This window comes from Chroicocephalus ridibundus, chromosome 3 (genome assembly GCF_963924245.1).
Source record: "Chroicocephalus ridibundus chromosome 3, bChrRid1.1, whole genome shotgun sequence".
NCBI lineage: Eukaryota > Metazoa > Chordata > Aves > Charadriiformes > Laridae > Chroicocephalus > Chroicocephalus ridibundus.
The window spans coordinates 34,528,365-34,545,021 of NC_086286.1; the positions used below are offsets into that span (position 1 = coordinate 34,528,365).

At 42.7% G+C, this 16,657-nt stretch overlaps 1 protein-coding gene across 6 annotated transcripts in view; it reads right to left on the reverse strand.

Moving 5' to 3' along the window:
* The window catches only part of DAAM2 (dishevelled associated activator of morphogenesis 2), a 217,118-nt gene that overhangs the window by 41,052 nt on the left and 159,409 nt on the right, over window positions 1-16,657 (reverse strand). For 5 of the 6 annotated variants that reach the window (XR_010070275.1, XM_063328682.1, XM_063328681.1 and 2 more), the window contains 6 exons: window positions 15,927-16,065; window positions 14,417-14,475; window positions 13,814-13,998; window positions 12,550-12,867; window positions 4,474-4,581; window positions 1,616-1,648 (listed from right to left, as the gene is read on the reverse strand). Coding sequence is in view for 5 of the 6 variants with exons in the window: in XM_063328682.1 (XP_063184752.1) it covers window positions 1,616-1,648; window positions 4,474-4,581; window positions 12,550-12,867; window positions 13,814-13,998; window positions 14,417-14,475; window positions 15,927-16,065 (842 nt within the window). In the remaining variant the exon portion in view is untranslated. The remainder of the gene's footprint in view (window positions 1-1,615; window positions 1,649-4,473; window positions 4,582-12,549; window positions 12,868-13,813; window positions 13,999-14,416; window positions 14,476-15,926; window positions 16,066-16,657) is intronic. The other variant, XM_063328685.1, reaches the window with a different exon arrangement.

Below are 16,657 nucleotides of genomic sequence, written 5' to 3' on the forward strand. Positions count from 1 at the left end.
AGCACACCTGGTTAGTGTTAACCAGCACCCATCCCAAGGAGAAAAACAAATTGTTTCAGGGTTTGACTGTGTGTGGGGTGGAGGTTTAGATGGCTTCCCCTAAAGCTGTGCAGCACGGATTGGTATAATAGTCTCCATCCCATTTCCAATTCCCCAGCCTGAAAGGTTCAACACAGATGATCAACTTGAACTATTCAGACGTGGCCCACTCCTCGGTCATAAGGACTGGGCTAGTCTCATCTAAAAATATACTCTCCTCAACTCATATTACAGAGAGAGACATTTATAGATACTTGGAGTCGTGTGTAAGCAAAAGCAGATAAAGACTCAGGTTTTACTGAAGCCAGATCGCAAGCTTAGCTGTAGGAAAACAGATTGTATATGGACTACCTGCATTTTCTTAGACATAGAAAAAGAGGAGCTAGTGACTAGCTTTTGTGAGATAGGCCAAACACACAAAGCAAGAATAGTTGGAGCTGTTGTCAAGCTGACGCACAAGATCCTTAAGTTTTACCCCACCATTCTTTACCAACTTTCCATCTGGGATAACATCATGTGCTTTAAGGAGTATTTCAGATTTGAGATTTGAATTGCAAATTCAAAAATCAACTGAAATTTCAGTGCAGTTTGATTTTGCTTAGCCGCAGAACTTGTGGTCTGGTACCACGGCAGCACCCTAGGGTTCTAGTAATTATAAATACTTTAGGGAACTATTTCTACCACATTGACATGTTTCATGATGTGCACTGCCATGATGGCCCAATAAATGGCCCAGAGCCATGTATTAGCCTCACCCAGTGGCAGAGGTCCTGACCAGACTTTCCAAATACAGTTCCCTGAGCACTCATGGTGCCACCAGAGACGCTTGTGAGGACATCTGAACAACCGCCTTCTGAGAGCATCGCTCTTCTCAAACCTGTTGCCAAGAATTTCGCTTAAGAGTATGGACAAACTGAGAGGTAGACAGTTTGAAAACATGTGGGCAGTCTGATATCTCTACTTCTTCTAAACACCATTTCAGTCTTTCCCTGAACTTTGTAAGGGTTTCAGCAGTCTGAAATGAAGTAGGCTTTCCTTCAGTCTAATCCTTTTTCTCCTCAGCTGGCACAAATCCTTTTGCCCAACCAAAGTGCCTTCTGGTTCTACAGAAAAAAAAAGATTTTCTTTATCAGAAAGTCCGTGTCAAGTTGCAATACATCTGGAGTCTTCAGTACTGTCCAAAGCACATGGACCACAGGTGGGAACAGTGGGAGTGAAGGCTCCCTGAAAGTAAGTCCCTTTTCTTCTCCACTAGAGAGAGTATTGCTTTGGTTAAGGAGAGTTCACGTGTGCATTTTACTTTGTCCCTGGTCTTTTTCCTCAGGATCATCAAAAAAGGCACACCAGTAGAAAACACAGTAAGGTTACAGCTAAGTAAAGAATAGGCACTAGTTCCTACTGCAGAGCTAATACAGCTAAAGGAGTTTTTTGTGCCACCTTCCCCACCCAGAACGCAGAGGTGCAAGGGCATATAAAAGAGTAGCATGAGATGAGTCATGACCCCATAATGGCACGGTGCAGGACTTCACCTTGACACACACTGCAAGAGGATCAGGAGGCAGACAATGATACTCACCTGCTTACAGGAGGAGGGGTTAGTTAGCAGGTCCTATGCAGGCAGCAGCCGCAAATAATGAAGAAGGAAACATGCCAAAAATTAGTCACAGAGAAAGATATCAAGTTTAACAAGGCAGCTGAATTTAGACACACACTGTTTTCTAAGAGAATAAAATGCTTAGCAAGTAATACTGGCCCAGATGGTTCAAAGGTATTTCAGCATTCCTTTGCATATTTTAAATCAGTAGATGTTGGGGAACTAAGAGTTCTAGGTCTTTTCTGAATAGAATAAGTTCAGTCTCCAAAGCATAAATCTCTTAGGTCTTGAAGCATTAACTAGGATAACGCTTAAATACCTTTACAAATCTAGTCCGTAGCCTTACTGAAAGAACTTCCAAGGTTAAAACTTGAGGGTCAGTTCTCCTCTCCTGAGGCACAGGCACAGATTGCCATTATTAGTAACAACTTGTTTCAACGGCATATTATACCCTTTAGCAACTTACAGCCAAGTATTTTGAAAGCACTCCTTAACCACCAAAGCAGCCTTGCAGCACTACTGGGTGACAGACTCCAACCATTTCACAAAATATTCCATACTCGAGGAAAACACCAGATACACTGAATCAAAAGTTCAACATTACACAAGACTGGAGCAAGGTCAAAAGACAAGTGTAGGAATTCTTGGTCCAGCATTCTTACACTGGACAATTCTGCTTTTCCTCATAGCCACCAAAAATGACACACTGGACTTGAGAGAGGAGAAGAGACCCTTTGTCATTAAAAAAATGAAGAAGAAAGAAAAAATGTTTAATGAAAATGAAACTGGAAAAAATATGAAGATCATGTTAATAACAGCAAAGAAAGAAATGTCTTTATCTGTACTCATTCAACATTTCAGATGCAAAGGAGCAGGCCTTTGCACTGACATTTTTCTTTACAGACATTTGGATGAAGTTTAAAAGTCACAAACCCAGCGTAAACACGTACTTGGCCAGAGTGGAGTATTTCCAAAAATAAAAGAGGAGAAAAGACTAAGTGTGAATCAACTGGAAAAGTTCTCATAAGATTTTGATTCAAAAGCAATTTTGGTTGCCTGGTCTTTTAAAAAAAAAAAAAAAAAGAAATTTGATGAGGACTTGTTGATTGGAATCCAGTTCACACTTGAGTGAGTATGGATGAAAAAGAAAGTATCACGTATAGTAATAACAATGGCATATTTAATGGGAAAAAACCAACACAAAACCTTCAATGAAAGTTGGAGGGGCAGCAATGCTCCTAACCACACAAAAATATAAGTAGCTTACATAAATGATACTCTAGTGTCTGGAGCCACTGTCATGAAGTGTGTTTAATGAGGATGGGAGAGAACTGTTCCAAGACCCATGGAGGTCACTCTGCGATGATGGCTCCATTCCAGTGGGCAGGGGTAAGGGTCAGGTTAGTTTATGGCTGAATGGGCCAGGCTGCTTTTCAGTGGTTGGTAACACAGCCATAAATATTATGATTCTAACTGAGAGTCGGCAGACCAGGACAGCTTTGACTTTGGATTTTGGAGCCCAAAGGAGGCAAGCCTTTGCAAGGTTATTCCTAGTGAGGAAGCTGCAATGTTTGCACCTGAAACATTGGAATGGCACCTTGATGCTGCAATGGCTACTTATGTGCACAGATGACAGTCAGACAGGCTACTTGTAAGACAACTGGGAGCTCCCCATCATAGCTCAGCTTTTGGCACGGGGTCTAAATCCAACCTTGCAACAGCACTGAAGTTTTACATGCCTTTCTTCCCATTTATGAACTAATTTCTTGTTTCAAGGAATGGGATTCACAGAAAGAGAGAGGGACCCACTGAAACAGCAACAGCTATTTGCAGGAGCAGAATGACAAATGACATCTCATCATGCAATGGGTAACATCACATTCTCCACAGTTCAAGTTGGGATGCTTATCTAGGTGGCTGTGAGCTAGTAAATCAGAAGAGTTATTCATTATGTCTATTGGATTAGATAGGAAAACAAGAGAGAGGAGGGAACAGGTGGAAAGTCCAAAGACAAGGGGTTGGTTTGTTAATTTCAAGGTACTGAATAAGTTAATCATAATGACAATGAAGTAATCATTATCACTATAAGGCTTAATCATAAAGGCTGCTTATGGCAATCACGTCTGTGTCTTTTCCTAAAACTCCAGAGCAATGATCCAATTCTGCAGAGTACAAAAGATAGAATTTCTCCAAACATATTCCAAAAGCAAAGGAAAGCTGGGGGAGTTCAGGGAGTGCAAGTACAACCTCTCCCCTGCTAAATCTCATTTAGTGGAGACAGACAGATTGAAGGTGACTTGCTTTCCAAGAAAAAGAGGAGGGAAAAAAGACATTCTAATAAATGGCTGCTTTTAAAGTATGCTGTTTGTGTTATAATCTGTAATTCAGGCAGTTTTTGTCACCTAGCCAGTTGGGTCAGTTGTCTGTTCAAGAAAAATAGACAAAGCAAAAGATAGCTAATTCAGTCACCTTTCTCAGCACTCAAACAAGTACAGACTTTTTGTCTGGATGAATGGGAGAAATAGAAAGATGGATATCAAGCATGAATGTAAAGCTCAGGAGCTTTTGGAAGCCAGTGGCCGTTCAGATCAAATAAAGCATTACCTGCTGGGAGCTGTTGTCTCTGAGAGTTGACCATTAGCATGAACTATGTTGATAACAGGTTATACTCTGCCCTGTATGTCCTCCCCACTTCTTTTGGTCTTGTGATTTTTTGAACAGTGGCAGAGCAGCAAAGGATGCAGCCTGACTGCAGGTGGACAAGGGCCCAGATCACTGTCATGTGTTCTTTCCTCCTCCAGAAATGCAGGGAAGACAAGGTGTAGAAGAGTTCACCCTACCTGGTGTCTCTGATATGCAGAGAACATCTTTTCAAAATCTTCTAGATCCAGCACCTTGAATGCCTTTAAATCATCGATCTCATTCCAGATTGTGCCATGGATCCTCTCCTGAAAGAAAAGGTCATATTTTAATAAGATAGCAAAAGCTTTTAGCTAAAAACACCCAATCACATTTGGACAGATCATTCTCTCCTGCTCACTGGCCATATTCCTATGTACTACTGCTGTCATTTTAGAGGGCACACTTTGTTTCAAGAGTCAAAGGAGAAAAAAAATAGCTTTGGGGGTTTCTTTGTTTTTTTTTAAACATACTGAGTATTTTGTATTTTTCATCGCAGCAACCATCTGATGAAAGGGTACATTCCAAGACTCGCAGACCGCATCTCAAGCAATATCTATGATCCCACAGTACGTTTTCTTTCAAGAGTGGCCATCTGTCTAACACAATGATTGTGGTCATGCTGAAAGAAGTGTTACCATCATGAGGAAAAAGCTTAGGAAGGGCACTGATGCATGACAAACCCCAGACACATCTTCCCTTCTGCAAATTTTGCCAGGTTCTGTTGCAAACCCCAAAGGGTGTGTGGTTTTCATTCTGCCTGTCTGTGAAAGTAGTTTAAGATTATTTTTTTTTATTTTACTTTTGAGGCTCTGAGTCTTTGAAGCCTAATTGATCTCCCCTGCCTACATGAGTTCTTTGTTGACTCAAATAGAAACAAACCATACCCAGATTTCTGAAAGAGCACCATCCACACCAACTGGAAGTGTTCACAACCTGGGTGATACATTATCCCGAATGCCAAGGATCCTAGCTGTTTGGCAGATCATTAGCTTGGAGGGAAGCAGGCACAGACTCCTCCAACTTTGCTGTCCACCAACCCTGGACCAAATAAGCTCTTGTAGTACATGAATTAGCTAATCAGCAGTCATCCTAAACTAGGAGAAGGCCTTGGGGTCTCCTGATGACTTTCAGGACAGATGGCCTCTCTGGCAAAGAGGACACAAAGACTGAACTACCTTCTCCTTCCTACTGACTGTTAAAGTGCATGTTGTGTGGGACCAGCTTTGGGCAATTACCCATTCAGAAAAGGAAAACTTTCTCTTCACACCTGACAACACTATCTTCCAGTTCATTTAGTTAATGAAGCATGCATTTATTGTACTTTATTAACTGGTAAAATAAGGAAGGTGTTGATCAAAAGAAAAAGGAAGTGGACAGAAGGGATTGTAAAGAAACCTAAGCAAACCCCAGGAGATGAAGAGCCAGCAGAACACTGATGCAGGGAAAGCCAGGAACAGCAAGGAAAAGCAATGAAACCCTCACACAGGCTACAGCTCCGAAGTACCTGACCTGTACCTACACAGCAAAGTGTGTTAACACTTCATTATCAGAACTAATTAGGAACAGGCTCTACTTCCCATTCACAGTCATCAAAGGAATGAGCGAAATGTGCTAAGCCACAAGGCTCAAGGAGCAAGGAAAAACACCTGATGGGAGGATGAAATGAGGGGAAATAAAAGTGTGAAGTGTTCTGGAGGAAATTCCTGGCAGGGCAGACACTGTGGAGGAAAACCAACACCCTCCCTCCAGAGGCAGCCTGTGAGTGCCTGAGGGCAAGGAAGGGTGTCTGCAGCGCTATTTAGAGTGAGAGCATATACTAGATGGGAGCGGCACCCATCCCTGAACAAGCTCACCAATATCATTGTATAGTTCCTTGCAATCGGGGCGGCTCTTCTTTCCATAGCAGGAAAAACATCATGACCCTGTGACTGTAACATGACAAACGAGTTCAGGAGGCTCACCTCAGCCAAAGGAATAGGAGACAAAGTTAATTTTCATTTTATCCTAACCCTGGAGTCCACTGCCAGTCTTAGCCAGAAGCATCCAGGCAGAGTGTTCATTCTCATTCAATTTCCAGGCTGGCTTTATAAACCTTGAATTATAAATCCTGAGGGATGTATTTGAACGGCAGAGCAGTTCCTCACTGTTTCAGATTGTCCCATCAAACACTGAAATGGAAGAATATTTCTTGACAGGCGCCAGTGGACAGTCCTTAGAATCATCATTGGGATAGAGCCCCGAGGATGCCAAAAAAGCTCTAATGCTGCATTTGGCAGAAGCCTGCATGTGACTCAAGAGACAGCTACTCATGACAGTCTTGCCCATCTACCTGTCCTGCTGACAAAGCTCCCACAGGAATGAAGTTTCCCCACAAAGGCCAAGAACAGTGAAAATGTGCTTCAGAACAGGCTAGTCCAAATGAATTGCAGAGGTGCCAGAACAGGCAGTTCTGAGACTTACAAAGGGATTGCAGAGAGTAGTTCTCATCCATACTTTCCCAGAAAAACAACCTAAGGAAGTGTGAATGATTCTCATTTCAATTCAGATCCATTTTAAGACCCAGTTTGAATCTCGTCCTGTACAGGATGGCTTGTACGCTAGTTGTAGCGGAAAGACAAATTCCAAAGCAACACCCATTGCAATGGTGTGCACAAATAGACCTTTGACCCAAGCAACCCCATTTTAGTACCAAAAGTGCTAATCCAGTCAAAGAAAAAACGAGGCAGGCAGAGGTATAAACAACCTTTGTTACACAATACACTTGCAATGGGGCTCTCCCTTCTGTTTCTACCCTAAGCTCTGCCCTTGAAAACTTTCATGTTGCTGCCAGATAATTTCGTACACTGAGCTCTTGCTACTCCGTTATGGATTAACTGGCTGATAGTTCCTTGTCATCAGCCAGAGAAATTGCACATTTTAAGAGAAACAGGCTTGCATAATGCGGTTGCTATGATAAATGATTCCCTCAGCACCATAAAAATATTTATTGTCTATAAATAAGAATTTAAAAATAAAGTAAATTCTTTATTTCTTCTTTACTTTTTTCTCTCTCCATAAAAAAAAAAAAGAAAAGGAAAAAAGAGAGGTCACTTCATCTGTAACATGCTTTTCTCCCCATATTTATTTATTTCTTCATTCATTCATTTATTCATTCTACAAATCTTCCAAGATCTGTGGTTCCTCTGCTTTGCAAAGTTTTAGCCCCCTTTGAAAAGCAAATTCTGTGAACTACGTTTCCCAGCATCCTCTACCAAAATGGTAGGACATACTTGGTAAGGAAACATCTTATTACCAGAACAAGTATTGGCAAGACATTTACTCCATCAAGCTCAGATTTTGGTGTGTTGCATTTAACAATTTGCTTGCCATTGCAGCTGCAGTTACGTCATTCCCCCTTTGTAATGAAGTCCAATTTGCCGAGACATCTACCAAGACTAAGAATAAGAGTGTACCAAGTGTACCAAGAATAAGAGTGTTCCATGGAGCTACAAATCATATCAAGCTGCCCTGTACTTCCTCTAACAGATGATTTTATTTACCCTGAAAGATAAATAGTGATACTCTGCAAGCCACAAAAGTCCATTGTGCCTCAATAACCTCGCAGCAGGAGTGAAAACTTACAGTACTTTGGGAAAGCCTTTCAGTTGTCCTGCAGGCCCAGAGAAATGATAGAAACTATGAGTGTCCAGTGAATACTGGAGCAGGCAATGCTGCTTATTTGTGAAGCAACTTGAAATTTTAATTCATAGAATCATAGAATGGTTTGGTTTGGAAGTGGCCTTTAAAGATCACCTAAGTCCAACCCCCCTGCCATGGGGAGGGACACCTCCCACTAGACCAGGTTACTCAAAGCCCCGTCGAAACTGGCCTCGAACACCTCCAGGGATGGGGCATCCACAACAACTCTGGGCAACCTGTTCCAGTGCCTCACCACCCTCACAGTAAAGAATTTCTTCCTAATATCTAATCTAAATCTACCTTTATTCAGTTTAAAACCATTACACCTACTCCTATCACTACACTCCCTGATAAAAGAGTCCCTCCCCATCTTTCCTGTAGGTCCCCTGTAAGTACTGGAAGGCCTCCCCGGAGCCTTCTCTTCTCCAGGCTGAACAGCCCCAGCTCTCTCAGCCTGTCTTCATAGAGAGGTGCTCAGCCCTCTGATCATCTTCCTGGCCCTCCTCTGGACTCGTTCCAACAGGTCTACGTCCTTCTTATGTTGGGGGCCCCAGAGCTGGACGCAGTACTCCAGGTGGGGTCTCATGAGAGCAGACTAGAGGGGGAGAATCAGCTCCCTCAACCTTCTGGACACTCTTCTTTTGATGCAGCCCAGGATACGGTTGGCTTTCTGGGCTGCAAGCATACACTTGCTCATGCTGAGCTTCCCATCAACCAACACCCCCAAGTCCTTCTCCTCAGGGCCGTTCTCAATCCATTTTCCACCCAGCCTGTATTCGTGCTTGGGATTGCCATGACCCACCTGCAGGACCTTGCACTTGGCCTTGTTGAAATCCATGAGGTTTGCACGGGCCCACCTCTCAAGCCTGACCAGGTCCCTCTGACGGTATCCCTTCCTCCAGCATGTCGACCGCACCACTCAGCTTGGTATTGTCAGCAAACTTGCTGAGAGTGTACTCAATCCCACTGTCCATATCACCAAGAAAGATGTTAAACTGTGCTGGTCCCAATGCTGACCCCTGAGGAAAGCCACTCGTCAATGGTCACCACTTGGACATCGAGCTGTTGACCGCAACTCTTTGACTGCAAACATGCAGCCAATTCATTATCTAACAAGTAGATTCATAATTCCATTATCAATCTGAATAAGGGATATGAACAGAGTGCATTTTTAAGATTTCTCTCTTGATACCAGATCCTTTCCTCAGTGTAAGAAAAATCCACTTTGAGCAAATTGTATTTCTGGCATGTTTGTTAATTGAGACAGCTGTTTTATCTCACTGTAGGACTAGGCACCACCAAGGCTATTATGAATAGCTTCACACTGAGATTTTGTAGAAATCTTTCCATTAATTTTGAATCTCTGGCAGCAGTCCTGCATCATTGTTTGCCATGATCCTCAGGCTGCTTTTTGGAAGAATGTTCTCAAAATCAGAATCATCAATTACATTACAGAAACATTTAAAAAAAAATAAAATCAGTGTCAAATTGAACATTTTCTGTTTATGTGATCTCTTTTTTTGGGGGCGGGGTGTTGGTGTTGTGTTGTTTGGGGTTTTTTTAAACCATATGCGGTATGTAGAACAAATACCTTTCTTCTGAGACAATTTCACTTCGGTCTATTTTAGGGCTGTCTAAAGAAAGCCACTTCCAGATCATTGACTAGAATCATTACCAGCCTGACTCTTAATGGGAAGCTGCTTCTCCAGCCATGAGATAACAAGCAGCGTAGTTGAAGGTTGGCTTGATTTACTCTGATAAATATAAACATATTGATTTGAAGTTATTAAAGAGGTAATTACATTAATCCATACTTCCAGCGCGCTTCAAATTAGTCCATCATTTGGATTAACCATAAATATCTGGTCCCTGTTTGACCTTGGGAGTTGTGTAAAATTCAGAGTGGGAGAGCAAACTCCACTTGCTGTCCAGAAACAAAGAAAGGAATCTTTCCAGGACATTACAGTGGTTACATTGCAATATCTTTTTCTTAAAAAACAGAGATCCTTGGCATCAGCACTACTGTAGTGCTGTATGAATGGAATTCACAGACAATGCTACAGTGCTGTATGAATGAAGCTGTGGTGTGGAAGGGTTTCACCAGGACTCAGCCCATCCATGCATCTAAATGGCTTTGCCACTGATTGTCAGCTCACATCAAAGCTAGTACAAAATCTTTAATTCTCAAAAGAAATTAGCGGGTTGTTGGAGTATACGAATTCATGTTGGAGCACGAATACTTCACGGTCAAACCTTTTTTCGTGGTGCCCATGAGAACTGCGGACAATCTGTTATTGTCAACTGCTAAGAGTTTTAATACATTTGATCATTGTCCTAACACGCAACAGCTCAGTCCTTTCCTTCCAAGGACAATATCAGCATTGGGAAAAAAAAGGTGTCATATGAATTGCCCTGCAGAACAGCCTTGATTCTGCTACTGAGAAAGTATATTGCAGCCAAATCCCTCTCAGCCAGCCCTGTCCACACTCCTGTCGGGCAAAGTTGGCTTTCTCTCACTCCCTTGTGGCAGGCTGCATGGATAGAAAGGGGTTGGCTCTCATGTGGGCTGCCTCAGTCCTGGCATCATCTTCACACTTAAGAAAGCTTAGGAGAGAGACTCTGTACTAACTGCTTTGAGAAGGATGGTCTAAACAGTATGCAGAGATACCGAAGAGCTGAATAACATATTTGACCTGGCTCCAGCCCTAAATTTGTGTACAGCTCTGTTTCCAACACTGTGTCACTGCACCTTGCTGTGTTGCGTGCTGCAGACACGCCTGTGCTCTTCGCTAACTAGACCGGTCTTTTAAAATAGAAAAACATACACATGGTGTCAGATGTATTTTCCCTCAAAAATTTTTTGTAGGGAAAACTTGTATTCACGTGAACTGGAAGTTAAACACTACCACAAACCACAATAATACTGTGCACACTTTCAGGCCTCAGTTTCCCATGCTCAAAAACTCAAGATATGCTGCTCCCAGCCAGCATGCTTGTTGTGAGTCTTCATTCATTCATGTACGGCTACTTTGACAGTTCAGGATAACACCACAGAATTGCTGCAATGGTAACAAAAGGCAAGATGAGGCCATCCAACCAACCTGTGACGTTGTATTCAGAGGATTCATATCCATGTGAACAGAAAGACAGTGCCCAGTACTGAAGCAGGGAATCTGGGATAACTGATGAAGATGGCCAAAACATATTGCCTCCTCCAGCTGTCAGCAGAATTAAATAATTCCATAACAAAGTGCACCCCAACTAACAAGGCAAGCCACCTGTGTCTGCACCACAACCTCTGCAGTTTTGCAGAGACCTTACTAGGTCAAAACACTAACACTGGCAAACACCCCAAAATGAGGCCCGCACCCTCTTATGCCCCTTTTTACAACTATTCTGCCTTCCTCAAAATAGCATCTTTTACCCACCTCACCACCCAGGTCTTCAATTTTATTAGCACAGCTGCCTTCACTCCTAACCAGAGGGCAGGATAAGCCTACAGTTACTGTACGCTAAACAGAAACACCTGTGACTCTCTCTTTTTCATATACATTCATATATATACATATATTAGTTATTATTTCTTTTCTTCAGAGCACTAAGTCCCATGTTCTGCAAAGGAAAATAAATCCTCGTCCTTACATTCTCTCCCACACCCCCCACGTGGCCTTGACAGACAAGCACAGACGGTGCAGCAAATATTTCACTTCACTTTATTTTAAAGAAAAGGAGAGAGGGGGAGAGAGAATTCTTGTGGCATTCCAGAGGTCCCTGGACACTCATTCCAAATGCCGGAGTTGGGCCCTGGGTGAGTTTCAGTCTAAAAGAGAACCTGGGTTTCTAGGCAGCCATCCAAACTCAACACAGACACTTTTTTTCTTTCTAAATCAGTTTAAAAAAATTAAGACCTAAAGGGAAGGCGGGGAGGGAAGACGAGAGAGAAGTGGAGGGGAAGGAGAGGCAACCAAGGTAGCAGAAAATGAGCGCAACAGGAAGAATCCAAGTCCTCCGTTTTTATTGCCAATTTGGAGTTTTATCACCAAGAGACAGAGTTGTAACCATGCAAGGAGAAAAGCAGCTTCCCCCATGGCCATGAAAAAATGGTGAGGAGAATCGGGCCACCTTTCCCTCCCTGGTGACAGCTCCTGACAGTGTAGAGGAGGCTGGTTTTGGAGCTGGTTCTCACCATGTTTTGTCCACGTTGGCTCTGGCCATCCTTTTCCCTGATGTGCAAGGGAGGGCAACTCTGGCGCAGCCATCCTGGAGATGTCCAGTTCTGGCTTACGTGTCCAGTCTCACTACAGCTTTGCCTAACCAATAGTATGCCCAGATCTACTGCAGCTCACCTAACCAGCACCTCGGTCATCACAGGAGATGTGCTGCACTGCTGGAGAACTGGGGAGACTCCCTCAAGCCAGTTACTGACGCCTACTGACCTCAGCCCAAGGAAAGCCACAATATCACTCGCTTCTGTCATCTTGCACTTCATGGCATTAATCAACACCGAGTTATACTTCGAAACTAAATTAATTGGTGAGAGTACTGCAATTTCTTACCTCACTCAGCTTAGCCCAATTGAAGGATTTCAGTGGGTGTGAAGGCTGCGGGATAGATTTCTTCTTCAAGCTGGTGCCACTGCTGCTGAAGGTGGTTGTTGAAGGGGGTGGCATCCCCATGCTGAAGAAAGGTGGTGCTCCTGGTGGGGGAGGAGGTCCTCCTGGAGGAGGTGGTGGAGCAGGAGGAGGGGGACAGCTGGAGAAAGGCAGAGGAGGTGGCAGAGGTGGCAAGTTCTCAGACATGTGAGAAGAGGACAAAGCTAATGGGCCACCTGGAGGGGGTGGTGGTGGGGGTGGGAAGGAAATGCTGCCCCCTTGCTGGAAAATAAAAAACACACAGAAAAAGAAAGCAAACAGTTTAAAAGGCACAATAACTCCATGTTGCCAGCTGATGTGATTTTATTACGAGTCTCAAAATATTTGATGTTTTCTTTAAAGCCTCCTGCACTCAAAGCCATGCAATAAAGGGAGGAATCTCAGCTTTCATTTAAGAGAAAGTTTCAAGCCCTTGAAGTTGTGGAGAAGAGCTTGAAAAAAGGAACCATAAATGGCTCAGAAAAACAGAAAGCTAGTAAAAGAAGCCAAAATGTATTATTTTCTCCTTATGTATGAAAGAAGAGAAAAGTTCAATCTTATGAACTTTTGAACTCCTGGGTTTTAAACCTTAGGATTTGAAATACTTGAATACCTGTCATTAGGCCCCACTAACGCAAAGTGGGAGAGAGGAGGAGGGAATGAATCTGCTTGCTGCAGTGCCTAACTTCTCAGGGCCGTGTCCTGGCGAGTTAAGGCTCAGGCACACTGCTGGGACAGAAGGAGCGCCAAGCAGGAGGAAGCAGCTGCAAATGTCACTTCTGCAGAGCTCCAAGGCAGTACAGATGCTCTTGGAGAAAATCCTGTTTCTTCACCAAATTTACTTTTGTGTCTGGGAGATTTTTCTCTATTTCACTGACATAACAACAAGGGCGACCCCACTCAGCAGTGAAAATTATGGCTAGTGTGACTCAGCAGCTCCTGCACAGAAAGTGGCTGAGGAGAAGGAATGGAGCAGCCCATGCATTACCCACTCAATACCACCAGCTCAGGGATTTCGGTCTCAAATCAAAGCTGAGCAGCTTCTAAGTATTCATGTTTTTAGATGGCTAGACAGACTCTCTCCTCTCTGTACTGACCATAGAAAGTGTTTCACTCATAATGTGCTTTTATCCATCATTCACTAGTTAGCAGGCTTTAAACAAGGATGGGAAGAGTCCCAGTCTCATACCGAGAACTCATTAAGTTGAGCCACCAGGTCGTTCATCTGGTCCCGGGTCTGGCGCAGCTCCAAGGATTCCTTCTGCAGCTTGTCCTTCATTTTGTTCAGTGTCTTCATCATTTCATCTTTCTCCTGGGTCTTTGTCTCACATTCCCGCTCCTTCTTCTCTAACCTGCTCATCAGCTCGGCATGATCTAAGGGGAAACAGGCAAGTGGGGCTGATGAAATAAAGCTCATGAACAGTCCCTGAAGAGATGCAGGTTACACTGAAATAAAGCTGACAAATCTCTCAGTTCAACTGGGGATGTATAATGAGAGTAGGAAAAAGAAAACAGAGTCTGACTGTGTTGACAGTGATCTTTAGTGATCAAGACAGCAATGCCCAAGTTTCATTTAGACTGTAAAATCACTTCATGTGAAAACTGAGGGAAGCCCCATCCTATGAAATACGTAAACTGATCACCATGAGATAAAATGTACTGGAGGGAACAAAGCAGGGTTTGTCCACAAAAGGAAAAGTTGTGCCCAGCTCTGCTGCCCACTATTCTGTGACAGAATCGGGATCAGTCTTGCACCCTCTTTTGCCTTCCCAAGCACAGAGAATGCACTCACCTTTCCGAAACTTCTCTGCCTGGTCCCTCCACTGCTTGACTTCATTTTCATTCACCAGCCTGAAAGATTAAATCAGATTATTTAAACAACTTCTGAGCTACCCAGGCTGAAATGCAAGTGGCCATTATGTGTAGTACCAGCAAAAGGCAACCTGGTGAATGTACATGTTTACACAGGATCATACCAGTGGTCAGGCTGGTTCCAGATTATGATCTTTACTGTAGCCAACAACTAATATAAAAGTGATGGCTTGTTGCGCAAAGTCCTGAAAAGGGATTAAGGAATGCCTGGGGAAAAAAAAATCCTGATACGTTCCTATCTTCAGGTAATGCCCTCAAAGTGCCACGTCTACTTACTTTGAAAGAGAGAAGTCAGCACTAAATCATAGCTGCTGTGTGTTACAAATTACCCCACCCTTATTACAAGACCAGATTGCCATCTTTTTTTTTTATACTTTCTGTGGTTCTATTTTTTCTTTCTTACGAGGAGGGAGGATGCTTATCTGTTGGGTAACATATCAGAAATAAGGCAATGCTCATATCTCATACTGGCGAAGCTATTTCCTATTACTGACAAAATATGCAGGGCATGCTGGGGATTGATTAAATATACAGAATGAGGAGCAGCTATGAAAGTAGAAGGGAAGATCAGGCACAAGGTCTACAATGAAGTCTGATATTCAGACAGACAGAAAGAGATCAACACCAGTGTGTGTTTTCCATGATGAGAAAACAGTTTTGATTTTGGCTCATGCCTGTAACAGGAGGGATTGTAAGATTTTTAGTACAGGAGAATTTGGTTTCATATGAGGCTTATGTTCTATAAAATGCTCTTTTCAGTGGATAATTCAGAAGGGTAATGGACCATGAATTACCTGCAGAGGCAGATGGATGGAATGAAGAGTCCAAAAGTTTGGCTAAAAAAGGACTGAGAACAGGGAAGTTGAGCTGAGAGCCAGCTCATGTAGCTAGACTTCTCAAATGATGCGTCCTATGGGAAAAAATAATGGCAGTGCCCTCAGCCAAGTCTGTGAGTGAGAGCATGCAGATATTTTATGAAGAGGTAAAGGCTTTGTGTGCTAGGTGGGGGCTGCTTTCCACTGTTTGAAATCTTTCTAAATGATGTGCTCATTAGTGAGGAATGAGATCTAAGTAGAGATGACCACATTATTTTTTTTTTTAATATCAATGAAAGCTTTCACCAACATTCTGCATGAAAAAGACACACAAGGAAGCCTTGTTATAATATCGTAGGTATTTTTTCTGTTCTTCTAACCAGCTTAATATTGAATAGAAATTAGAAGCCAAAGGCAAGGACTTTGCTGGAAAATACTGTAAGAAAGTCCTCAGATATGATATTTTATTTCCTAAGCACCTGCATACTTATCATATACTTATTTAATAAGTAATTATTAAGATAATAAGTAATTATCAAGATATCTTAAATAAGATAGTAAGTAATTATCATTACTTATTGCGTAACAGCAATAAACAATAATAATGCTGCTTACATTTTAATGATATTCTTGACATTGAAGTTTTCCAATGGAGCTATATCTGGATCATCTCCTCGTTCATCCTGAAGAACAATTTGTTGGAGTATTCTGTCCAACAGCTGCCACTGCTGGAAGTTTCCTCCATTCCTCTTATCTGTATGGAAAAAGACCAACGCATGAGAACTTCCATTTTCATGCCAAAGTGCACAGTCCTGCCAACAGACTGGCATTCGTTCCTTTCCACCTTCCATCTCAATCCTGTATGTAGTAAATTACAGAATACAAAGCGTAACCCTCAAGTGTCACTAGCAGGTTATTTACAAACACTTGGGCTATTGGAACAGCAGATAACAGGCCTGGGCAACTCTGCCTGATACGTGCATTCAGGCTGTGCAGCTCATTTGGCAGGTTAGCTCTGACTTGCACTTTAAATGCCTACAGAAGTGACTCGTCTATGAAAGCTGTTTCTCAGTATTTTCTGGGGCTTGATGTTGGGGTTTTTTTTTGGCACGTAGGTAACATCGTGACCAGGTACTGTAAAAACAATCAGATGTTTTATCTGCATGCTCAGTTATCTGCAGGTCAGTGAAACTCAACTGGCATGAAAAATTCAAATAAACATGACTAGAAAGTGTGGAAAGAAAGAACAGAAATTGAACGAAAGGCACTGATCCCATGGATATCAAACAAAGAGACAGAGCAACATAATGTTCATCTCAGCTCCCTGAGTTACATAACCTAGACCT